The 25,891-nt window shown below is 47.0% G+C and overlaps 1 protein-coding gene across 4 annotated transcripts; it reads left to right on the top strand.

The window, feature by feature from the left end:
• Positions 1-1,466: 1,466 nt before the first annotated feature.
• Positions 1,467-24,186, top strand: Mcm10 (minichromosome maintenance 10 replication initiation factor). Of its 4 annotated transcripts, none has more exons than XM_052156763.1 (20): positions 1,467-1,517; positions 3,873-3,962; positions 5,319-5,654; positions 6,666-6,773; positions 6,903-7,037; positions 7,663-7,897; positions 8,666-8,831; positions 9,615-9,782; positions 12,342-12,458; positions 12,678-12,874; positions 14,752-14,852; positions 15,582-15,692; positions 15,779-15,887; positions 17,046-17,274; positions 19,039-19,183; positions 19,942-20,054; positions 20,645-20,758; positions 21,471-21,616; positions 22,037-22,079; positions 22,489-24,186. In XM_052156763.1, exons 2-20 carry the CDS (start codon positions 3,956-3,958, stop codon positions 22,570-22,572), a joined length of 2,664 nt encoding a protein of 887 aa, XP_052012723.1. In that variant the 5' UTR covers positions 1,467-1,517; positions 3,873-3,955; the 3' UTR covers positions 22,573-24,186. The 4 variants fall into 4 exon arrangements, with proteins under 4 accessions (XP_052012723.1, XP_052012724.1, XP_052012722.1 ...); XM_052156764.1 differs by lacking the exon at positions 1,467-1,517 and adding an exon at positions 1,602-1,697; XM_052156762.1 differs by lacking the exon at positions 1,467-1,517 and adding an exon at positions 2,005-2,292.
• The last annotated feature ends 1,705 nt before the right edge of the window (positions 24,187-25,891 follow it).

Below are 25,891 nucleotides of genomic sequence, written 5' to 3'. Positions count from 1 at the left end.
GCACAAGGCTCAGCTAGCCTTCCTCTGACTTTCCTTTGCCCTCTTTCTCTCTCCTCAATATCCCACATGCACTGGATTCTGAATTTATTTTTCCCCAAAATCACTACCTCCTCTTTCCTCGAATTTGCCACTAAACCAATTAATACAAATTGCTTGGCTCTCCGTATCCATTTGTGCTTGGATGCTTTGGTTGACACTGTTTCCTGTTCCTCGGATCCCACGGAAGCAAAGGTTACCTGCAAAGTCACGGGGAAGAAAGGAACTAGAGAGTGCCAACAAGAACTAGTCCAGCTAATTAGTGAAGTCTCTCCTCTCACTGTGAAATTTTCACAGTAGAATTACTCCTAAACCTGGGCCAGTAGCACAGGCTTTAATAACGATGAGATGGAGCATTAGTACCCATGGTACAAGTACGTGGAGCTGGGTGTGATGACTGTAATCCCAGCACTCTGGAAGCTGAGGCAGAAGGTTTCAAGAATTCTAGGCCAGGGGTGTGAATATAGCTCCGGGGCACAGGGCACCCCTTAATCCAATCATCAGCACAAAGGAAAAAGAAGAGGGGAGGGCGGAGGAATTCCAGGACACTCCGGGTTCTGCTACATACTGTTTTAAAACAATCCAGGCAGGTACTCTAATCCCAGTACGTGGGAAGCAGAGTGTGAGTTCAAGACTCATCTCATCTATGTAGAAAGTTCAAAGCCAGAGCTTCGAGGAGAGACCCTGTCTCAAACATCAACAAAGCTGTACATGGAAGTCTTTGGAATTGTGGGGACTAAATATTCTGCATTTGGGAAATGGTTTTAATACTATATATAAACACTCATAAATAAAGTTTGAATTTTACTAAAGAATGATCGATACATTATTCTCAACTCTGACATAATCTAGTCCCCCGAATCTGCACTATTCTAGGAATATTGTTTTCTGTATCCAAAAATATCATCTAGCCGTTCCCTCGTTTACAGGTGGAGAAACAAAATCTGAAGAAATGTTAGTTCCTGTAAGTCAGAGTGAAAGGTAGAAACTTTCCATGGCTCTCTATTCAAATCCGAATATCTAAACTGGACACGAGATCAGCAAAACTGGTTCGGACGTCGGTAGGTTTACTTACATCAAGGAAACCACTGAGGACAGCGGTGAGTGTCCATTGGTAGAAGTTTAGGCTTCTTTGATCCTCACTTATAGAGATGGACTGAGCTCCGGCGTTGGCAATAATGATCCACCTCCTCCGCGCTAGAGGGCGCCAGACCCCTTACTTTAGTTACGGGAATCTGAGACTTCACTAGCCGGAAGTTCTTTGCCCATAACAAAGATGGCGTCTGGTAACCTACTACGCCAATCAGGTTGCTCTGAGAGGCGGTACTTCCCCCCAGCCAAGGATCTGTATGGTCCGAGAGTTCCGGCGTAGCCAATCAGAGCGACCGCCACAGACGAACGCGTTGGCGTCAGAGGTGGGGGGAGTTCAATTTTAATTTTTGGCGGGATCCGGTGCGGGCCGGGAAGAGGACCGGTGTTGGGTGAGCTTCACGGGCTTAGCGTGTGCCGGGGACTCTGGGCGTCCGCGCAGGGATTGGGGTCTGAGGGCGAGAGGCGCCGAGATCTGGGGCGGGCGGAGCAGGCGACTTCGGCCGGGGCTGGGAAGGGCAAGGCGCCGGGGCTGGAAGATCGAGGCTCGTGTGCTTGAGGAGCCCGTTTTGGTTTGTTTTCTTTTTCAAGAGCGCCCTTTTATTTCTGATTTTTAAAAGTTTATCTCTGACAGTGTCCTTTATGTACATGTAGATACGGCAGTTTTGGTTATATTCAGCCCCGTTCCTCTCTTAACCGCTTCCCTTTTCTCTGAACCCCTTCTTCACCGAACGTATCCGGCTACTTTCATGTTTGGTTGTTGTTGTTGTTGTTGTTGGTTGTTGTTGTTGTTGTTGTTGTTGTTGTTTAAACCCACCGAGGCCGTTAGAGTTGCCCGCATAAAGAGAGCACCCTTTTAAAAATGCTCGCGTCTCCCTGACCCCTGCTAAATGCATACCTTGTGCCGGGCTCCGGTAGAGACACGTAGTAATATCCGCTCTAGCCTTCCGACCTAGCCCTCCGGAGAGGTCTCAGAACCAGCACACAATAGCGGGCCAATGTGCAGTTAGCTAGGGCAGAGAGGGGACCATCCGGGTGTGGCCGATTGGAAAGGCTCAGAAGTTAGATAATTGGAGAAGAGAAAGAACTCTAGAAGAGCTTTCTAGACAAAGTGCCTGAAGCCGGAAGCACTTCAAGAAGTTGAAAGCAAACTAATCTAGCAGAAAGGTGAGGAAATAGAAACAAGGAAGGAGGAAGGCACTCTTTGCCTCACAGGCTTTGTGAATCTTGTTCTGAGGATGATTGAAAGCATCAGAATGGTTCAACTGAAAGAACTCGGTGGGCCCAATGGCTGGGGGAGGTGGCAGCATTTGGGAGGCAGAAAGTCGAGGTAAGCTCGGTGATTTTGAGGCCGGCTAGAGCTACACAGGGAGATCCTGTCTCAGAGAATGAATGAACTGCAGGGTAACAGGGATGGTTGTGGGGGACCAAAGAAAAGACGAAGGAAGGCTTAAAAAGTTAACGGAGACTTAATTGGGGTGTTAGCTGAGAGCTCAGAGAACAGAGGAAAGTGTGCACAATGTTTTGTAGGTTGGAGCTGTTGTGCTTTTAGGATCTCTCAGGACCAGAAGGATGTACTGGTTTGATTTGGGGAAGCAAGGCAAGACACTGGGAGGAATGAGCCCAGACGTTTGCTCCTAACCCTCCAGAAACTTATACTTGGGAATGCCTCTGCAGATAACACATGACTCCTGCTATCATCCTTGCAAACGTTTGCTGAGAGAGTGAGGGAAAAATACCATATTTAGCAGGGTGATGTTGGCGTGTGCCTTTAACAACTTCGCCAGTTTCAGTGTGCTCTTGTAAACAAATGTGACAGAACAGTGGTTTGAGCAAGGCTGTCTGAGTTTAGAAGACCATGTAAATAAGTATACAGTAAGCACATACTAAATATTAACAGAACAACCCTTTTCCAGAATGTTTTCAGAACAGTTTAAACAATAGCCTGGCATACACAGTATAGTTTATATCTGAGGAAACACTAAAAGCAAGGAAGGCAGCAGGCCGTGTCCAGAGTCATACACGGAAGACAGCGCTCAACCTATCCACTATAGCCGTGTTCCCACATCCAACAGGAACAAACATGTCTTATAAGTTGAATGTAAATGTTTGTCACAGGAGTCTGGAAATCAGGTCCAAGAACAATCCAGGGAGCAAACTGTACTGGAGGCTAAAGGCACTCTGTCCCCATCCCCACCCCACCCCACCCCCGAGCCTCTCTCACAGTTCACTGTTTGGCAGGATGGCCCGGGTTCTGACAACTTGCTTGCTCCTCCCCGAGTACTGCAATTAAAGGCATTTGATACTGCACCCAGCTTCGATGTTATCTTTCTATCTTAATTGTTCTGGTCATCTATGTTTCAATAACTACTGTGGAAGTCAAATCCTGACTCAGGGTACAGCTATGTATCACACTTCAGTGGATAATGTAGACCTCAGAAAACAAAAAGCAGGATAGTGACCCTAAATCTCACTTCAGCCTGAGTAGTACTTGTTCACAGAGTCTGCCGTCTACCTCACACCCTGCACTGTACTGTTGCTTGGTGTCTAGCCACACTTTGAAGCCAGATAGAAATGCTAATGTGAGAGGAGGGGTGCCCCTGAGCTGCTGGTGAGAGGTGATGAGACATCCCAGGTGCTAGGCAAATCCTAAGGTTAGTGACACAGAATCTCCGGGATGTAGCTTTGTTGGATGCGCCTTGTGAAGAGAGTCAAGAGTGACTTCTCTGCTACTGATTTGTATGCAGCCAAGAGTCTTCGCTGCACGTCTCCTGGGCCGCCGACCTGATCCTCCTTCACCCTTGTTCATCTCGGCTCTTCTGTTGACAGCATGGATGGTAAGGTCTTCTAGTTTTGTGGATTCCTCTTAGCTTTGTGGAGGACTGCCATTTCATCATTCTACCACAAAATAGCAGGGAGCCAGGGCTGCTTAGTAACTTACGTCCAATTGTCAGGCCAGGGCGCTCTGACTCCAGAGTTACTTTGTTTGTTTGTTTTTCAGGGATTTGTACAAAGAAAAATCCCAATGAAAAAAATATTGTTCTGTTAAGCAAAGCTCAATGGAGCAGCACAGAGCGTCTGCGCTGATTCTCCAGGCCCTGGGCAAGCAGACTGCGGGGTGGGGTGAGGTGGTTGTTCTCTTTGGTTACATAACTGAGCTCATTGCCAGACACTGTCTTTCTTTTTGACCCTGGTTTATTAGACTTTGTCCTCTTTAAGAAAAGTAAAGGCAAACATTGAAATTACTCCACTGGGTTGGGTGTGGTGGCTTAGCCCTTTAATCTCAACACTCAGGAGTCAGAGGCAGGTAAATCTCTTGAGTTCAGCTAGCACAGGGCTATATGAGATCTTGTCTCAAGATTTGGATTCATTTTATCTTGAACATGAAATTACCAGTGAAATAAAATGTTACTTAATAATGAAAGGTCAAATAAAAGCAAATATGGCAGAAATGTTAATGATAGCTAATTATGGGTGATGAGTATTTATATATCTTTTTCCATTTAAAAGTAACAATTGGCCAGATGGTGTGTCAGCCGCCTTTAATCCCAGCACTAGGGAGGCAGAGGCAGGAGGATCTCTTGAGTTTGAAGCCGGCCTGGTCTACAGAGCAAGTTCCAGGTTGGCCAAAGCTAAAACAGACAAACCCTGACTTGAAATACAAACATACATACATAAATGAATGAATGAATGAATAAATAAATAAATAAATAAATAAATAAATAAATAAATTAAAAATGACAAAAAGTGAAACAGCAAGTTCCAGGTTGGCCAAAGCTAAAACAGACAAACCCTGACTTGAAATACAAACATACATACATACATACATACATACATACATACATACATAAAAATTAAAAATGACAAAAAGTGAAACAGCAGGCAAGGTCGATATCTATATTAAAGTGTTTTTTAATTATTCCTTACTGGTCAGATATCATGAAACAGTATTGTAGGACGGTAGCTTGTTAAAGTAGTGCAGGGGGAGCTCTAGCCTGGTGCCTGGCCCACCTGCTCTGCCCTCTCCTTGGTGCCTTCTAAGAAGCGCTGGGGCGGGGGAGTAGGTACAAGAGCAGCAGGCAGAATGGCCAACCTGGAGGCTCCTCTCAGTTGCCCTGTGAGTGCTGACGGTGAGTGTGGTGTGCTTGTCTCAGACACTGCCCTGGGTAGACTCTTGCTCCCATTTCTTCTAGTGGAGGAGGATGACTTGTGTCTGCTGACATCTCTGCTGGAGGAGAGCGAGGCAGCCTTGCCCTGTAGTTCAGGAGAGAATAAGTCCTTGTCTCTGGAAGATGGCGGCGACCCAGATGAATTTGATGAGCTTTTTGATGCTGATGGTGACGGTGAATCTTACACAGAAGAGGCTGACAGCGAAGAGGGAAAGACCGGAAACCAGGAGGAGTGCTTGGCCACTCTCTTTGGCGATGTGGAGGACTTAACAGATGATGAAGTTCCTACATCACAGGTTGACAGCAGCGTCCCCCCTGCTCCTGCGCCCAGACAGGAGAAAACCAATCAGGAGTTGCAAGGTAACCCCGATTGGAGGGCTTGCTTTCTCCTGTTTACTCACGAGACAGTCGGTGCTCCCAAGGTGGACAGTTTTCATTAAAATAACTGCAGATACAAGGGTGGCGACCAATGGGTTTATTTTTTTCAAAATGGTGGAAAGATGGCTTAGTAAGATGCATGCACTAGGACCCAAGTCCAGAACCCCAGTTCGAGGAGCCAACCTAGCAGAATCCGTGAGCTCAGTGAGAGACCCTGACTCAAAAAATTAGGCAGGAGCAATCAAGGGGTACCGACCGTAAAGCCCTTTGTGTGCTGACCTTGAATGAGGGGCACATGGGGCATTTAAAGTCAGCATTGCATCGCTCCTGGTCCTCCTTACGTCCTGGTCAGCCAGCTGGACTTGACCTTTGCAAAGCGGCTCTAACCCTGTCCATACTTGTTGCAGAATGTGTTACTTTAGGATGTATGTTCATGGGGGGGCGGGGGGGAGGGGGCGGGCGAGGCTACAAAGTTCCCACACGGTTGTGTTGAGCAAGAGGCCATTCCTGGACTGCCGCTTCACTGGTCCTGGCCCCTTCGCTGGTCCTGGCCCCTTCGCGTGTATCTAATACAGAAGCCAGCACTGATGGTACTAGTTATGGTATTTCAACTTAGATTGCTTGACCTCTGTAACACATTCGTACGAATTCCTCTTTGGGGTTTTGTTGGGGGTCTATGTTTTCCCGACGCGGGGTCTTACTAGGCAGCTTAGGCTGACCTCGGCTCCCTTTCTGCCCCCTCCCGAGCGCTGGAACTGCAGGTTTACACCACCATGCCTGCTCCTTGAATAAGCTCCTGGCTAGCTCAGGTGTCAAAAGGCTTGATTGCTAGGGATAAAAAGATTTTTTAAGGAACCTCTCTGAAGTGTACAGCTACTAAGGAATTGTATTGTGAACCTCGAGGGCTGTGGTGGGGATAATAAAAATACGGCCAGTATTTGTGTCAGATGGAGTATGCTAGTCTATCTGATTCTAATATACTTTCCTTTGTAGATGAATTAAAGAAGTTGCAAGAGCAAATGAAATCCTTACAGGAACAGCTAAAAGCTGCATCAATTAAACAGCCGCCTCTGTGCACGGCCCCTTTGAAGGAACCGCCTGGTAATGTGACTGTGATTGGAGCAATCATATGCATTTTTCTTACCAAGCAACAGTAGCATTATTAGTATTTTCGCCCAGCTCCTGCAAAAACTGTAGCATTCCTAATTTCTTTCCTTTTCAATCGCAAAGGTGCCTCTCTGCAGCCCCCACGTAAGGAGAAGAAAATTCGGAGAATTCAGGAGTCAGCGTGCTTTTCTGCAGAGCTCGATGCCCCCGCTTTACCCAGAGCCAAGCGGGTGGCACGGACGCCAAAGACTCCTGCAGGTGTGCTTCTCAAGGCCTTGTGGGGTCTCACGGCTCAGCTCTGTTGAAAATACATTCTACTGCTGTGTGTGTGGGGGGAGGGGTGAGAGAGTTTTGCGGGCAAGTAAGCTTGTGTGTGTGCAGATACTTACAGAGGGGTGGGATCCCTGGAGTCACTAGCATTTGTGAGCTGCCCAGCCATTGCCACACAAAGGTCTACTAGACGCCCCTGCAGAGACCTGGATGATCATCACAAAGTGGTCTTGTTCTGTGGCACGAGTGGATTGCGTGAGACCTATTGGTACACGCTTCTACATCTAGCATTTGGAGGAACCTACATTATAGGCCAGCCTGAGCTACCGAGTGAGACCCAGTCTCAAAATAGCAACAAGAAACTATCCTATGTGTTGATTTCAAAAGAATGCCTTGCTGGGTGGTGGCACGCCTTTAATCCCAGCACTTGGGAGGCAGAGGCAGGCGGATTTCTGAGTTCAAGGCCAGCCTGGTCTACAAAGTGGGTTCCAGGACAGCCAGGGCTACACAGAGAAACCTGTCTCGAAAAAAACAACAACAAAAAAAAGGAATGCCATGAACAGGCTTTATGCCCTCAGTCATTTCCTGTCCACTGCTTATGCTAATTTTCTAGAGCCATCTTCAAGGATCAGCACACCCTCACAGCCACTACAGCTTACTTCCAGTTTTCTAGCCCCGAAAAGCTCCTCTTCAGGGTCGGCAAGCCCGCCCTCACCTCAAGCTGTTCCTGGAAACAGACGCAGTGGGATGACTGGACATCAAAGCAGGGCGACCCCGGGGACTTCTGGGGAGCGGCCCCCGCAGGTTTCCCAGGTCTCTGTGGAAGCCTTCTCAGGCCTACGCCTCAGGTCAGTAGCTATATCGACCCTTTGTGTCCCTCTATCTGTCCCGCTAGATGACTCTTACTCCTATCAGAAGATGGGTCTTCTAGAGGCAGTGTGTGCGCCACAGGTCCACATAGCAGCAGCTCTGACTGAGGGATCTTAGCTCGGTGCACTGTGGTGTGGACTGTTTAGGAAGGTGTGTCTACACAACGATAATGGTGGGCAGCGCACACCTTTAGTGCCAGCAGTCTGAACCCAGAAGCAGGAAGAGCTTTGTGAGTTTAAGGCCAGCCTGGTCTACAAAGTGACACAGATGTCATTATAAAACACCCCATCATTGTATGTGTATGGTGTAGTCTGTATTACTGTGTACAGTTACGATGCTAGACAATTCTTAAATGTATACAGTTGAAGTGTATACAACTTGTAAGTATATGCAGTCTGTAATTCCCACACGCAGAATGCTGAGGAAGGAGGACTGGGAAATAAGGCTAGCCTGCGTAACTCCAAGTAACTCCAACTCCGTGGCCAGCCCAGGCTTCAGCATTAACCTAGGTCTCGAAAGCAAAAACGGAGGCAGGGTTCCAGGCCAGTCTGGGCTACATAGTGAGGTTCTGTCCCAAGAAACCAAACTAACTAAATAAAAATAAGTATATACTGTTCATATTCTATAGACGTACCCCAAGACACGGGAGAGGTTGCTGCCTGTAATATTCCCCTGACCACCTAGTAAGGTGCCAGACAGTCTGTTACCAGAATAATAACCTAGCAATTACTGGCCTCTTGACCCAGGCGACCTCGAGTCTCCTCCACAGAAATGAACAGGAAGATGACAGGCCGGAAACTGATCCGACTGTCTCAGATCAAGGAGAAGATGGCAACTGAGAACCTGGAAGAGAAGGACTGGGTGACATTTGGGGTTATTCTGAGGAAGGTCACTCCACAGAGCGCTAACAGTGTAAGTGCTTTACTGATTGCTGAGCTCCGCCTGCCCTGGGCTAAAGGGTTCCCCGGCTCTTCGTCTGGCACCTGCCAGCCCTCCTTTTAAAATAACACCTAGTGGGCGCTCATCTTTGGGTTGGCATTCAAGGGTAGTGTCTGCAAAGAACAGGGCTGAGAGACAGTGAGGGCGCACAGTGGGACTGTGTGTTGTCCAGTCCTTCTGACTGTGTTTCAGTTCTCACCATTTATGGGACACCTGTGTTGGTCCCTAAGATACTGTCATGTCTCCTGTGGAGAAGGCCAAGTAATCAGGCTGAGTCCACAAATCCCAGAGATCCCTGTGAATATGAGGTGCTGAGATGGTGGGCCCAGTCAGTGAGGTATGTACTGAGGTAGCTCTTAAGAGCAGTGCCGGTGACGATCAGTCACCTGCTCTGAACCCTGTGATCAGTATGAATGCAGTGCTGTAGCTGCCTCTCGTCTCACACCAGGATGGTAGGGGATGTTGCTGCACGCGATCCCTACCTGTGGTACTGGACGGCAGCTAGATTGCCGCTAAGGTATACTCTACTAAATTTGCTTGTGGCCTGCCTTGCTTCTGTTCATCCCAAATGTGGCAGGTAATGAACGCTAGAGCCCAAAGAAAGAATTAATTTGTAATTTGAAAGCCCGCTGACAACCATTTATTTCAGGTGAATTATATTGAGATAATTTTCTACAATAAGACACCTGAACCATTACACGGAGGCACCGTAAGCCACGGTTCAAAGGTGACTGAAAGGGACTCTCTTCTCTCCAGGGGAAGACGTTTAGCATCTGGAAACTGAACGACCTTCGAGACCTGACTCAGTGTGTGTCCTTGTTCTTGTTTGGAGACGTCCACAAAGATCTCTGGAAGACGGAGCAGGGGACTGTCGTAGGATTGCTCAACGCCAATCCCATGAAGCCCAAAGATGGCTCGGCCGAGGTGAGGCTTGAACTCAGCTTGGGCTGCTGGCTGCTGGCTGCTGGCTCCTGCAGTCACTGTTTTATCAGAAACATCTGTGTTAACCTTCCTCTGGGCTGTACCTGATTCTCTCCCCACTATTCTGCCTCTTCAGTTGTTGGCTCACTGCTTACCAATATTCTGAGAAATCTACTTATTCTAAACGAACTCCTATTATCACTGCTATTTTATTTATTATCAAAGAGAACTAGAGAACACACACACACACACACTCACTCACACACTGACATGGCTCACGTGTGGAGGTGAAAGAACAACTTTATGGAATCTCGTCCCTACCTTTATGTGAGTCTGGGGATTGAACTCGGGGCTGCAGCCTTGCACGGCAAGCACTTGTACCTGCTGGGTCATCGTCACCAGCTCAGTGCTCCTAAATTTGCCCGCTTGGGGCTCCTAAAGCCCCTCATATATGTCCATGGTTGTATGAAGAGATCGTGTGATACAGCTGAATGAGTTTTACAGCCCTAGCTGGTACTTCGAGGCAAAGCAAATCTTCATCCTCCCAATCTGCTAGAGTTTTGTGTTACTGTTCCTAGTGAGTTGCTAACCAGTGTAAATTACAACGGATAGTTTTTCTGCTCTGTCCCAGCAAGGGCTTTATTTTCAGTAGAGAACGACAAAAGTCTTCATTTGTTGCTTGGGAGTATATTTGATCATTTGTAACAACACAACAAAAAAATTCTCTACAGTTTCTTTTAAACAAACAGTTGGATTTAGGTGGGTGTGGTGATTCACATCTGTAATCCCAGCAGCCAAAGGCCAGAGGATTACCATTACTTCAAGGCCAGTCTGGGCTCCGAGGTCAGGTCCTGTCTCATAAAACCAAAATAACTGTGTGTGTGTGTGTCTGTGTCTGTGTGTCTGTGTGTGTGTCTGTGTGTGTCTATGCATGTCTGTGTGCGCACACTAGCAGCAGGCCTCTTATCTCTGCCTCCCAGATTCTAGGATTATAGGTATAAGTTACCATTTCCAACTATTTTTCCTTTTCTTTCTTCCCGTTTTCTCTTTTAACTTACTGCCTTTATTAGTTCATGTGGGGTTGACGGGTGTCAGCATATATGTGGAGCTCAGGGGACAACTTGCAGAATGGGTTCTCACCCGCCAGCATGTGGGTTCCTAGAGTTGTACTCATGTCATGGGGTTTGTTAGCCAGTACCTTTACCCACCATCTTGCCAGCCCAGTTTTCTTCTAAGTCCAGTCTAGTATTATGATAGGTATGGGGGGAGTCATAAGCCTTGGGCCATCCTGGGCTATGTGTGAATTTAGACTATTCTTTAGTATACAACAAGACCCTGGCCTCTCTTCAGAAAAACAAGGACACTAGAAACAGACAGTGTCGTGAAGCCCTATCTCTCAGTGTCTTAGTTACCTTTTTATCTCTGTGAAGAGGCAACATGACCACAGCAACTTATAAAGAAAGCTGTACTGCTCCAGAGGGTGGGTCCCTGAGGATCATGGTGGGGAGCAGGACAGCAGACAGGCAGGCGTGGCATTATGATGGTAGCTGAGCCTACATCCTAATCCATAAATTTGAGGCAGAGAGACCCCCAGTGATATACCTCTTCCAAAAGGCCACACCTGATTCTTCTCAAAATATCTCCAGCCAACCGGGTGCCACGTATTCAAATACATGAACCTATGGGGCAGTTTTTAGTCAAAGCGCAACAGTGAGTCTCTGCCTTTCCCTCTTGGTCAAAAGATGACAGCAAATCACTATGAAGCAGAGAACTGTATCTCCCTACCCTGGAGGCGGAGAGGCTCTAAACGGCTTGATATTTTCTGCTAAAACTCCTAGATCTGATGGGAGGTCTTGCACAAATTCAGCCACCAGGCAGAGCAGCCGTTACAGATGGGCTGCTGTGGGCTCTTCCCTCCAGGCTGGGGACAACTGCCCAGTGTGGATGGGGGCTTACCTGTGGCCGAGTTTGCACGGAGGCTGGCTGGGGATTCTGTTACCTAACAACCACTGGGCCCTATGACTTCAAGGGGCCGATGCCCTGTTCTGGGAGCAAGGAGAGAGCCCAGGCACTTGAGGACAGTCCTTATCTCAGCCTGTATCCTCGGAAGGTAGATAGGTAGGCCTGCCTGAGAACCTGAGTCAGACAAGGTCACTAAGGCTGTCCCCCAGCCCCTTATCACCATTGGTGACCTGATGAAGAAAGGTGAGCCAGCTGTCTTTTTAGTAGGAAATCAAGAACTTACTTCCCTATCGATTCCTGTTCCAGTCTACTTTGCCAAACCTTAGTCACTCGATTACAGTGAGCTGTAAGGAAATGCTGGGAAAACAGGGTTGCCTCCTTTGTCTGGGGCTGAGCACTTGGCCAGCCTGGGCAGTCAAGATTCCGACAGCCAAGAGGGAGGGAAAGCCTGTTACAGAAACGGAAGCTGGGATTGAGTCTTCTGCATGCCGGGTCCACAGCTGTGAGCTCTGGCTTCAAAGATGCCTTCCAAAACCAGACATACGTTTGCCCATTCTTAGGATAAAGACCTTTAGCACTTACATAAGCATTCTCTCACAGGTGTGCTTATCTATTGATCATCCCCAAAAAGTCTTAATTATGGGAGAAGCCATGGACCTGGGAACCTGTAAAGCTAAGAAGAAGAACGGAGAGCCGTGTACACAAACCGTCAACTTGGTGGGTCTCAGATCCTTTAGTATTCGCCTATGGACCATCAGCTGTGAGGGATGGGGGATGGGGGATGGACTTTAGGTGCTGTGGTGGCGTGCAAAGGGGAGGACTGGAGGTCACAGGGATTCGGTGGGCACATAGTGTTGTCAGACTAGGAGAGATGGGCGTGCGTCCCTGCTCCCGGGGCTGCTGACCTGGGCCCTCATCTGGTGCTTCTCCCTGCAGCACGACTGTGAATACTGCCAGTATCACATCCAGGCCCAGTACAGGAAGCTCAGCGCCAAGCGCTCCGACCTGCAGTCCACTTTCTCTGGGGGACGAATTCCAAAGAAGTTCCGCAAAGGCACCAGCCTGAAGGAGCGGCTGTGTCAAGATGGCTTCTACTACGGCGGCGTATCTTCCGAATCCTTTGCAGCATCCATGTAAGGCGTTTCTCAGGTCTGCTCTTGGGAAAGGATTTTGCTTCTCTCTTAAGAGGAAGCTGGTGGTAGACTGTCCTGGAGCTGTCCTAGGATGCTTACCTGAGCTTAGTTCTTCGACGCTGAAGCCAGTGGTCAAGGACATCTTTTATTCCTAGGAAGAGAGGAGCACATGGGAATGAATGGGCAGTGAGTCATGTAATCTGAACATTGAACCTTAGTTGGGGTTTTACTGATGTGAGCAGACACCATGACCAAGGACAACATTTCACTGGGGCTGGCTTACAGGTTCAGAGATTCAGTCCATTATCATCAAGGCAGAGCATGGCAGCCTCTAGGCAGGCACGGTGCAGGAGGAGCTGAGAGTTCTACATCTTCATCTGAAGGGTGTTAGCAGAATACTGGCTTCTAGCAGCTAGGATGAGGGTCTTAAAGCCCACGCCCACAGTGACACAGCTACTCCAACAGGGCCACACCTCCTACTAGTGCCACTCCTGGGCCAAGCGCATACAGACCGTCACAGAGCCCATGCTTTACGTCTTGTACCTGCAGTCCCAGCTCTGGGGAGACTGGGACAGAAAGAACATGAAGCCATGGCTAGCCTACTCGGTCTAGGGGGACCCTATCTCAAATGGAGAAAACCGAGTTTGTTTTCCAGTGCATACAGCACCCATGTCCGGTGGCCCGACCGCTGTAACCCCAGCTTGGGCAGGTCTGATGCTCTTTTGTGGCCTCTCCGTCAGTGTGCACAAACCTACTCTCAGACCCATGCACATACACCCAAAGGATTAAATGAATAAAACCGTTTTTTTGATGAGCCAACACCAAGAGGTGAAGGCAGCAGAATGAGTAGTCGGTGCCAGCCAAGCATCTGAGCATCTGACAGGTCAGAACACGCACAAAGGAGCTGTGCTTGAATGTAAAACTTTGCCAGAGAGCCAGAAACACCAAAAAAAATACACCAGTTCTGTGATGCAGAAGCCTAGGAATAACTGATAATGAAACATTAATGACTGTTAAAGTTTAGTATGGTACAATCCTAGGTCCTTTTAGAATGTTATGAGAAGCTGGGCAGAGTGACATGTACCTGTTATCCCACCAGGGAGATGGAGGCAGGAGGGCAAGGGGCTCAAGGCCAGGCTTGCCTGTACACTGAGTTCAAGCTAGCCTGGGCTACATGAAATCTTGTCTCAAAAAATTAGAAAGGAAGGAAGGAAGGAAGGAAGGAAGGAAGGAAGGAAGGAAGGAAGGAAGGAAGGAAGGAAGGAAGGAAGGGAAAGAAAGAAAAAGAAAGAAAGAAAGAAAGAAAGAAAGAAAGAAAGAAAGAAAGAAAGAAAGAAAGAAAGAAAGAAAGAAAGAAAGAAAGAAAGAAAGAAAGAAAGTGAAAGGAAAAAGACAGACTACAATGTTATTAGAAATAACATTAGCATTTACCCATATGGAATATGGTAAATAATCATATAAAGGATACTCTATAGCTACTAAAAATAATGATTAAAGAGCTATTTGTTACTTAATATAAAGTACAAGTCTTTGTGCCTTATTCTGTAAGGTCGGAAAAGCTTAAAGCCTGCTTGCTTTAAATTTACTCACAGTTCCTTTGTGCATGTTCTGACCTGTCGTATGCTCAGATGCCATCCTTATGGTGAGATGACAAGTCCACACATCACCGGGGTTCCTCAGGCAAATCTGCAGGCTCCGTCAGTGTTTAGTGTATAAGCCAGGACTGCTGGCTGCTGAGCTGTGGCTGGCAAAGCCTGTGTGCGTGGGGCTTGGAAAACTTGGACCACTGGTAACAGATGCATAGGGAATCCTCATATTGTTTCAGAAGGCATTGTAGCTCAGTGACTTTCTCTCTGCTTTGGCTCTTGTCATTACAGGGTGGCAGCCACTGCTCCTAAGAAGAAGGTTCAAACCACGCTGACCAATCTGGTTGTGAGGGGCACAAACTCAATCATCCAGGAAACAAAACAAAAACTTGGTAATTCTCTCTTCCCCCACCCTGTCTCCGGTGGATGTGGTATCTGGGACTAAGGAAGGGTATGGCTTGTTCATACTCTTCAATGACGAGCAGCCTGTCATCACCTGAGCTTAGTGGACGATATGGTGTAGGCTAAAGAAGAAAGCTTGGTGACTGAGCAGTAAGGAAAATCTTCAGCTTGATCTTAGCGGGTCAACCTCTCAATATCCAGCATTAGTACCAGGTTCCCGGCTGATCTGATCAGCCTAGGTTAGATAGGGCCGGTCCACCCATACCTTTGGTCCTAAGAGTGACCAGGAGCCTGCATAGCCTCTTACTCATGCGTATTCCAGAAATGGCATGGCTGTGGGCCCCACAATCCTTAGGGGCTTAGTGTCTGAACCCCTTGCTGTCCTACCTTTAAGTTAAAAGTTCTGCACTGGCTGGAGAGATGACTCAGCAGTTAAGAGCACCGACTACCCTTCCAGAGGTCCTGGGTTCAATTCTCAGCAAGCACATGGTGGCTCACAACCATCTGTAATGAGATCTGATGCCCTCTCCTGGTGTGTCTGAAGAGAGCAATGGTGATGTACTCACCTGAAATAAATAAATAAATAATCTTTTAAAAAAGTATTCTATCCTATGCACTAAAAGGTTACTAAGTTATGACTAGAGTTTAAAAAGTGATCTCACATGATATCAAACCATTTACATATTGAATCCTCTAAAATTAATGTCTGCGTGTTTCAGGAATTCCCCAGAAGAGCTTGTCTTGCTCTGAGGAGTTCAGGGAACTGATGGCCCTACCCACATTTGGAGCCAGAAACTTACAAAAGCATTTAGCCAGAGCCAAGTCTTCAGGTACGGTCAATGTGTATGGTTATGGTGTGTGTGCCCGTGCTCCCCAGATCGTTCTACAGACCCTCAGTGTGTGGCCTGTGTTTTAGGGAGCCCCAAACCTGCCATCCAATCCATCTCAGCGTCAGCCCTCTTGAAGCAGCAGAAACAACAGATGCTGGAAATGCGGAAGAGGAGATCAGAAGAAATGCAGAAGCGGTAAGAGTGGATTCCGCTCCCTGCCTCTGAGCACTGAGAGCCTGGTGTTGGGGCGAGCAGTTGCTGTGGCGCTGGAGAGGGGGAAGGGAGACAGTGTGCACAGGCTTGCAGGGCACTGGCCAGCTCCGTAGTTAGTTCATCTGCACAATGAGAATTCTGGGTGCTGTGGATCTGAAGTTATTTCAAAGGTGCCGGGCTGGCAGGGTGGCTCAGTGGGTAAGCATGACGGCTACCAAGCCATACAAACTGGGTTCCATCAACAAGAAAACTGCAGTGGCCTTTTTGTTATGGGTTTTTGTTTGGTTGTTTTTGGTTTGGGGGGTTTTTTTGTTTGTTGGTTGGTTGGTTTCTTTTTGGTTTGGTTTAGCTTTTTGTTTGTTTTTCAAGGTAGGGTTTCTCTGTGTAACCTTGGCTGTTCTGGAACTTGTTCTGTAGACAGGCTAGCTTTGAACTCAGAGCTGCCTGCTTCTGCCTCCTGGGTGTGGGCCTTATAGGTGTGTACCACCACCCAGCTTAGGTTAGGGGTTTTTTGCTTGTTTTTTTGTTTGTTTGTTTTGTTTTGTTTTTCTTTAATTCTCTGACAGTTCCATACATGCCTATAAGGAATTGTAGTCATTTCACCCCGGGCCATTTCAACATCTCCTCCCTCCTCCCTTGTGAAGGGTTTCTAGGCATCCCTGCGTATTCCCATCCTGTAGGATAAGCTGAGAAGCAGGGAGATGTGGTGAGGCCCTAAGGGTCTCACAGCTAACCACACACAGATGCCTCCACATTATAATTTTAGATGTGTGCTGTAGGCAGCATCTCTGGCCAAGCCGGTTGGTAAAACAGTCATCAGTTAGGAAGCGTGGAACACCCACAGCATCCTCAGTTAGGCAAGAATGAGCAAAGCTGGTGTTGTTGATTGCTAATTTGAGTTATTATCCAAAGGAAGGAAATTGTTTACCAACAACTAATTGTCCTCTCTAACTTACCCAAGGTCTCCTGGTCTATTCTGAGTTCTAAGTCTTTTGAGCCTTGGGTATATGTTTATCATTTATGTTTACTTAGTTTGGGTTTTGATTGTAGCATGGAGCCTAGGGGCTAGGGCATGCTAGGCAAATAAACGCTGAGCCACACACCCAACCCCATGTTTAGTTTCTTCATATTCCTTTTAAGATTCCTCCAAAGCACAAGTGAAGTCCAGAGCCCAGCAGTACCGTCTTCCTCTCAACAGGCTGCCGCCCAGTCTCCTCGAACTGGGGCTGAGTTCCCCAGGCTGGAAGGAACCGCATCCCCACGGATGCCCCAGCTGGGCAGAGGCATCTCAGAAGGGGACGATGTTCTCTTCTTTGATGAATCACCACCACCAAGACCAAAACTGAGCGCAGCAGCAGAAGCTAAAAAGGTGACTGGGGTGTTGGGCAGCCATGCCAAACTGTGTGCTTACTGTGCTTGAGGACCTGAGTTTGGATCCCTAGTATGAAAGTAAAAGGCCAGGCATGGTGGTGGCTGCATGTGACCCTGGGGGCGGGGGGTGGGGGGTGTGAACACAAATGGATTCATGACAGCCAGCCCAGCCATTCTGGCCACTTGGTGAGTTCTGACTCGGGAAGATCTTATCTCAAAAGAAAGGACAGGGACTGGAGAGCCCGGTCACTGCTTGGACACGTGGGTGGTCTTGGCGAGGACCCAGGCTAGGTTCCAAGCACCGGCCTGGCAACTCCTAGAGCATGTGACTTCAGTTCCAGGCTCTAACACACACCTTCCTCTGGCCTTCAGGGCACCCATACACACATGGTACACAGACAAGCAGGCACTAGACAGACAAACAGTTTTAAATAATAAGGTGAGGGTGATGAAGGCAGAAAGACACTTGTTAGTTTATACACATGTAGACAAGCACTCGGGATGCTATACACACCCAAGTCTATTGTTTAAAAAATGTAAAGGTTTATTTATTTTTGCTGGCTTCTATTTTCATTGCTTGGCTTTGCATTCTGTGGCGAGATGGTTTTTAAAGCTATACTCTGGCCAGGAAAGTCACTGAGCAGCTGTCAGCCAAGCATCCTAAATAGTTCCAAAGTAAGTGCAATGTTAATGGTGCTGGCATAGGGTCTTTAAGTTTGTCTAAGGACTTGAGAGCCATTGTTGGTACAATTTCTTGTCAATCTAGAGGAGGAGGCAGCCTCAGGAAGGTATTGTTCTACAGCTGGGGACAGTAGCATTAGGCAGAAGATCCCTGTAATGGTCGTGGTAGAAAGTTCAGCCTCTTATCCAAGGCTACCAACTGATTTGGGGCTCTCGTAACTCACGATATGAGTCGTGAACATTGTATTACTGATAAAAGGCTTCGAGTACACCGTGTCCGAAAATTAACTCAAGAGTCAAACACAGAACAAATCCAGGCTATCCGTGGGAATCCTTGCCCGTGCTGATGAAGACACTTCACTACAGGCCTGCTTCTGAGACTTCTGCATGTGCACTTTGTCTGACGAACACACCATCTCAGCACACAGTACCAATGAGCTGTCTGACACCCTTGACTAAAGTTCCATGCTGTTTTATATAATAGTCTGCAATGGTCTTGGTATATGCTCAATTTCTACTCTTCAAGATGATTTAAATATGGAAATTAAGCATAATGGCTTAATTGTAGCAAGCAAAGACATTTAATATTTCCCTTCTATTATTCCTTAGCATGGAAGTATCAAAAATAATATATCTTTGAAATATATTGTTAGAACATTTGATTTTAAAAGTTGCTAAATGAATTTTTGGGCCTGAGATTTGGATAGGCTTTCTGACAATTTCCAAAAGGGCCCTAAACATACTTCTGCTATTTCATAGTGTGTATTTCTCTTAAACATCATTTATTTATATCTGTTTATAGACTTACTGTTGTCCTGTCGACTTCCAGTACAGTCTTTTGTTTGTGTGTGTGTGTGTGTGTGTGTGTGTACGTACGTACACGTGCCACCATGCGGTGGGCAGAAGACAACTTGCAGGAATTGGTTCTCTCCAGCCACCATGTGCGTTCTCAAGTTAGAACTCAGGTGGTCAGGCTCTGCCTACCGGGCCATCCACAACCTAGTTTCTGTTAGAGAACCAAGGGCTGGGGGTTATAGGTGCCTGTTGTATCTCAACTGGTTGTTTGTCTCTTTGTTTCTAGTTAGCTGCTATTGCAAAATTAAGGGCAAAGGGCCAGATTCTTACAAAAATAGACCCAAACAATATTATAAGGAAGCCAGTGGACGCCCGAGCCGCGCTGGGAGTGAAGGAGCGTGCGGAGAACAGTGGCACAGTTTCTCCTGAAGGTACTGTGACTTCGCCGTCATAGTTGGGGACAGATCCTGTTTAGAGATGACGCATTCTAAGCACACTTAGTCCTCCAACATCAAGCATCAGTTTGGGTAAATAGTCCAGGCTGCCTCCCTCCAGCTCTGTCTTCTTGCCCAGAGCCCTGGGGCTGGGTTACAGTCACAATCCCCTGCCTGGCTACAGTCACAATCCCCTGCCTGGCTCATCCAGTGACTCGTTTAGTCACACGAACTTGGAATGGCATTGTGCGTGAGCAGAGCAGATGCAGAAAGGATTGCTCCCTGAATCTTTATGCATTTTATAGTAACATCAGATTTTTGAAAGGAATTTGCTGTTTTTAACTAATTAAGACATGGGAACTGCTAAATGTCATTTAAAATGGGCTTGTAAGTCACATTTTTGTTCTTCTGTCACCAAAATCAGAAGTAAAGAGTCTCTTGTCAAGCACTCTGCCCCGGTCTACGCTCCTTAATTTTTGGTTACTGTTTGTTTAAAGGTTGTCTTCAAACTTGGCAATCCTCCTGCCTTATCTTTACCAATAATGGGATCGCAGGCCATCATACCTAGCTCACTGTACATGGAGGTCACCCTTGCCAGTTCCCAACTGGGGTCCTGATGTCAGGGTTGAAGAGCCCGGAATGTGGAGTTAAGGGGTGAAGCACACTGTCTGTCTGTCTCTCTCTCTCTCTCTGTCTATCTATCTATCTATCTCTCCCCTCCCTCCTCAGTAATGACTAGTGCTGTTCTTTTACAGATGAACTGGAGCCTGCCAGGAAGAAAAGGCGAGAGCAGCTGGCCTACTTAGAGTCAGAGGAATTTCAGAAAATTCTGAAAGCAAAGTCCAAGCACACAGACATCCTGAAGGAGGTAAGCGCCCAAGGGATCAGGCCCGAGTCCTTCAATACCGAGCTCTAGGAGGCCTGTGTGTGTGTGTGTGTGTGTGTGTGTGTGTGTGTGTGTGTGTGTGTGTGTGGTGTGACTGCCCCCACCTCTACTGCTGTTTGCGTGGGACGTTCTTGTGCCCTGAGCATTCGGAGCGGCCAGCACCTAGCCAGTGGGGCTGTCATCCGTGGGGCGGCTCGTGCCTGCCTTCTGCGGTCTGTCGGAATGGTGTGTTGAACTGGCTGTCTGCTCATACACTCTCAACGGACTGCCAATTTGATAATCACATCTGTTCTTATTCAAACTTTTTCTAAAAACCAAATGTCTTTAGGTCTTTTTAATCTTCTTTTACTCCCTGTTTTAAGGTTTTTAGTTGTTAGGGTTTGTTTGTTTGGTTTTGTTTTTGTTTTTTAACTATTATGATCTTTGGCTTGCAGTTGGTTTACTCTATGTAGCGTTCCGACATTTTGCCTGTCTTCCTCTGCTCTGCTTAGATGATGATTAAATCTCGGCAGTCATTATTCTGAGCTTATACTGGGTTTGGTGCAGTTACCCCGGTGGCTTTTGTCATTCAGGCCGAGGCTGAGCTACAGGAATCCTATTTTGAGCCACTAGTGAAAAAAGAACAAATGGAAGAAAAGATGAGAGCCACCCGCGAAGTGAAGTGCCGAGTGGTGACGTGCAGGACGGTGCGTGTGGGCGGGGCTCCGGTGTGTGGGCGGGGCTCCGCCTCAGGGGCCGCTCGACAGGACCTGGGGAGTTGTGGGATGTGGCGCTGTAGATTGGAATATGTCATTCAGAGTTGAAAATAAATAGCGCAAGACAGACAAGGTTCAGGTTCCCTGCTTGACCTGTAGCTGTGCAGTGGAGTGTTTATAGGCAAGGACCAAGTTGTTCCTATTGCTGTTGTCGAGTTCTGACAAATCCAGATATATTGATAGTTCAAAGTTTGCTATCTCTGGAACCTTGACCAAAATTTTAAAAAACAAAAAAGGAAAAAGGAAAATTTTATTTTGAATCTCACTATTAGTTCTGGCTGATCTGAAATGCACTATGTAGCCAAGGCTGTCCTTGAGCTTGCAACCCTTCTGTGTGAGCCCAATAGGGCTGACATTAGAAAATAGGAATTAGTTTAGGAGAGAGCCACGGACTCCACCTGAGCCTGGCGAGGTGACTTGTGCCTCCGATCCCAGCATTTGGGAGGTAGTGGTAGGAGACTGACATAAGTACAAGTTTAAGACTAGCCTGGGCTATAGAATCCCCGTGTCAAGAAGAAAAGCATCATTAAAGATTAGTTGGTCAAGTCCCAGCAGTGGCAGAGTGCAGAGGGCCCCGAGAGCAGCTCCTCCTCCTGCCTCAGAGCTGCTCACTCACCCGGTGTGTGGTCTGTGTCCCCTGCAGTGCACCTATACCCACTTCAAGCCTCTGGAGACCTGCGTCAGCGAGCAGCATAGCCTCCACTGGCATGACGGCATCAAGAGGTTTTTCAAATGTCCTTGTGGAAACAGGACTATCTCCCTGGACAAGCTCCCAAATAAACATTGTCGGTATGAGCATCACTGCCTCTCTGACTCCGTGGTACTTCCTGGAACATGGGATCATCACCCCGAGCTTTCCCGCAGCTCCTGATAGCCCTCTGTTAGGAACTGTTAGCTGAGACCCTTAAGAGGCAGAGCCTCCCCCAGAGGAAGAATGCACACGGTGGTGGGCTGTAGTGCTGTCGCCTGAAGTTTCCTCTCTGAAGCCTCAGGTTACCGAGGAGTGGAAGGCTGTGTGTCAAGCCACTGAAGTCCTTATTCTCCGTAGCACTGAGCATGACCCTAGATGAGGTGGATGTCGGGGTGCCTCCTGGAGCAGCTCTTCCTTGGATGAAGGGGCAGCTTTTTCCCTCTGCCCCACCCCAACCCCATTGTCTTCTCGCCGTTATATATCTTACTATCGAGTGAAGCCATTTTTTTCTGTTTCAGTAACTGTGGCCTCTACAAGTGGGAACGGGATGGGATGCTAAAGGTATGTGTGCTGATCTGTTTTTCATTACTGTGACAAAAATTACCTGAGATGATCAACTTTAAAAGAGGGAAGGTTTCCTTTGGTTCACGGTTCTCCGCTTTCTGCCGGGTTAGTCCGGTTTTGGACCTTAGGGGAAAAGATGACAAAGGCTTATTTATCTCAGACAGAACAGGAAAGATCCCTGGGCCCTACTGTTCCTTTGGGGCCTCGTCCCCAGTGATTTAAGAATGCCCACTCGGTCCCACTACCTCCCAAGAGCACCAGCCTGGTGCCAGCTGTAAGAGACGGCCTTGGGAACATTCTAGACATTACCTAGCTGGGTACGACTGTATTCTAATTCGTAATTAAGTTGGTGGCCCAGGAAAATAAAGATAAAGCATCTCTTACTCATGCGCTCTCCTTTTTCTAGGAGAAGACTGGTCCAAAGATAGGAGGCGAAACCCTGCTGCCTAGAGGAGAAGAGCACGCCAAGTTCCTCAACAGCCTTAAATGAGTCTCTCAGCCTCGCCCAGCTGGCCGTGGTGCTGTGGCTCTGTGCTGTGCCTTTTCCTGGTTGACACTGTGAGAAAGAAGTGCTTAGTAATCCCAGGGCCTACTCCCTTTCCTCCGTGCTGGCCTGACACCATAGTTAACATTCGTGTGCACCTGGGAAACCAGGCCCTGCGGCCTTTCCTCAACTCGCAGATGCCTGCTGTACAGCAGCCACACAGATTTTTGTCCCAGAACTGAAAGGCGACTCAGAACCTTTGCCTCTGGGTCTCCTTCAAGCATTAATGGGGACACTGAGAGACCGAAGAGCTAATGTGCATGGTTATCACCCACTTGCACACGCGGTCCTTATGTGGAAATGAAGCCCCGGCTGCATGTCTGACATCGCAGCACTCGGGTTCTGGATGATGGATGCCGCTGCTGCTTGTGTTGTCCGGACGTGCTGACATCGAATGCCACATTCTTTCCGTCTGGTATACTGTGATTTCAGCCTTTTCTTTGAAATGAAGTCACTGAGCCAATTTGTGACCGAGTCCTTTCATATAGAGAAGGAAGTGTTTCTCCTACAGCACTGTGGGACTCAGAAACTCCTAAGCTCTCATCGCCTTTAGTGTGGGTTTATTTAAAATAAAGTTTGATGCTCCTAATAAAAGCAGATATGCAACTTGAGAAGATGTAAAACGTGACTCAGAAACCAACTGTACGGACAGAATCTCAAGGACTTTGGGTAGGGTTACAGGTATATTTATTATTAAATGTGTCAAGAACCCTAAATCAACACATACATAGCTAATCACAGTAAACATTTAGTTCTCCAGATTAGACTAGTTGGACAAACTATTTTCACACAGTATTTGGTCCACGTGAATGCTGGTACTGTCTAAGTGTAAGATAACGGCAGGACCATTATCCTGGAGTCTGAACTCTAGCTAGACATGTTTGGGTTCTGTCCCAGACAGCATGTTGAGAGGGTAAAAGCAGTTATCGGCTTCCAAGAGCCAAAGGAACAGTCGCGTGGCCGGGCCGGCCTCCAGCTTTGTGTCTGCTCTCTGGGCTGAAGGAGCTGACCACTGTGGTCCCTGAATCCCTGGAGGTCTGACCACCATTTTATAGGGGTGTTTGTGCTTACATGGGGTTTTGGCTTTGGTTTCTAACTCAGCTAAGAAAAAAAAAGTGTTTATTAGTAAGAACCAAAGGTTCTTAAAACTAATCTGAAAAGAGATGTGTGTGAAGTGAGCAGCGCAGATATGTAGATCAGGAAGAGCAGACTGCTCTCAGAGCTCCTGCGCTGTGTGGGAAACGCGTTCTTGTCTGCTGGGTCTTGGCCGTCTATAAGATGTTCAGATGCTCACAAAGCTCTGAGACCTGAGTATGGCTGCCTTCGTTCTTTTACATTTTAATTTCTAAATAACTACACACAGTGGAAGCCCTTATACTCTCACGGACACTGAGAGGTTGGATTTGTGTGCATTGTGTGTGTGGTTTCCAGAATATTCAGGGGTGAGAACGGGTGGAGGGAACTACCCGAGAGCCTTGAAAATATTCATTAATGGACTTAACCTTTGAATCCTTCCTTTTAGTGATTTTACGAGCAATTAAATAGTTCCATGCAAATCCACTATATGTTTATCCTTTTTTGACTTAATGTCAGAGCTTTATCAGGTCATCAGGCACTTAGAACTGGGCAAGCACTCAGCAGGAGCAGAAACTGGCTGATCTGAATCTATCTTCAGGATTTTTTTTGTTTTAGGTTTTTTTCATGCCTTTTTTTTTTCTATTTAGAAAAAAAGTAACATTTTAAAAAACAAAATCCTGTTTCCAAGCAAGAAAGATGAACTCTTTTAGATAACAATCTTGTAGAATAGAAAATAGGAAACTTATAGCGGGGCAGTGGGGGTGCATGCCTTTAATCCCAGCACTTGGGAGGCAGAGGCAGGTGGATGTATGAGTTTGAGGCCAGCCTTATCTACAGAGTGAGTTCAAGGACAGCCAGGGCTATACAGAAAAACCATGGCTAAAAAAAAAGAAAATAGGGAACTTCTGAATGTCTGGTAAATTGTCCCCAACAGAAGCTAAAACACCAGATGCCTCGGGGTGGCTGGGGTTTAGCAAAGTAAACGGGCTGGTTAAATAATGTCCGAAGGTGTTTATTGATTAGAATCAGGGGCATGGGCGGCAGGGCTATGGCTCAGCAGTTAGGAACTCTGACAGGAGAGTTGGGTGCAGTTTGCGCGTGCACACACACACTTTCTGGCCTATAAAATGCACTTACATGCAGGCACAACACTCCTACACACAAAATAAAAATAAAATCTTTTTTAAAAGCAGGAGCACAAGTCGTTTGTCTACGAGTGTCACGAATACCCATCAACGTGTGCTCTGCCATGAAAGTCAGAGTCTACCCTGCGGCAGGGCTTGGATGTCCTAAGTCCAGAAATGTGGAGAGTTCAAACAGGGAAATTCTACATTTGCCAATATTTCAAAGGAGGGATGAAAGGTCAGTTGGTTAAAGTTAGAAGCAATTTGTAGAAAAACACAAACAAAATTTAAAAATTAAAAGTGCAGTCAACAGGACATTAGCCTAAAGCCAGTTTCCTGTAAAAGCCCAACCTAGACCCTGCCCCCATTAGGACCAATGTAGAAAATAATCCATTTCCTATCACTTTCTACTTGTCTTTCCTAGAGTTCAGGATAAATGGTATCACATAGGATGCACTCCAATGTCCGGCATCTTTCCCTTGCATGGCATTGTGAGGTCCTTCCCTGTGGCCGCATGTTCCCATGTTATTACTAAGCATGCTACGAATGAATGTGCTTGCCATTGGTTTATTTAATCACCGATTAAAGGGCATTGAGCTTTGAGGCTTTGACTAAAGCTGCTATGAACATCCATTCAGAAGTATTTCTGTGCCTACATCTTTGGATCTTTTAGATTATAAAAAATTTCTAAAAAAAAAAACAAACAAAAAAATTTCTATAAATGGAATATCTAGGTTGTATCATAAATAGATGTGTGTTAGCTTTATAGGAAGCTGCCAACCTTACTCTAAAGTGGTTGTACCCTCTGACACACCGTCTAGTAAATGTACGGGAATTCCATTTCCCATTTGCTCCAAGGCTTTCACCAACACCTGATACTGTCAATCTTTTACATTTTAAATTTATATGTGAGTGTGTATGTGTGTGTGTGTGTGTGTGTGTGTGTATGCAAGTAGCTACAGAAGCCAAAAGAGGGCATCAGATGCCCAGGAGCTGGAGTCACAGGCTATGGAGAGCCGCCCTATGTGGGTGCTGGGGACCACAGTCACCTAGAAGAGCAGCAA

Source organism: Apodemus sylvaticus, chromosome 14, assembly GCF_947179515.1.
Source record: "Apodemus sylvaticus chromosome 14, mApoSyl1.1, whole genome shotgun sequence".
In the NCBI taxonomy this organism is placed as follows: domain Eukaryota; kingdom Metazoa; phylum Chordata; class Mammalia; order Rodentia; family Muridae; genus Apodemus; species Apodemus sylvaticus.
The sequence above is the reverse complement of the archived record's forward strand: the minus strand, read 5'-3'. Positions and strand labels throughout refer to the sequence as shown.

Bases quoted from the DNA above. Each gene is read 5' to 3' on its own strand.
- Mcm10 (XM_052156763.1), top strand. The intron at 7,898-8,665 runs GTCAGTAGCTAT...CTCTTGACCCAG, and splicing joins TTCTCAGGCCTACGCCTCAG to GCGACCTCGAGTCTCCTCCA. The intron at 12,459-12,677 runs GTGGGTCTCAGA...TTCTCCCTGCAG, and splicing joins GTACACAAACCGTCAACTTG to CACGACTGTGAATACTGCCA.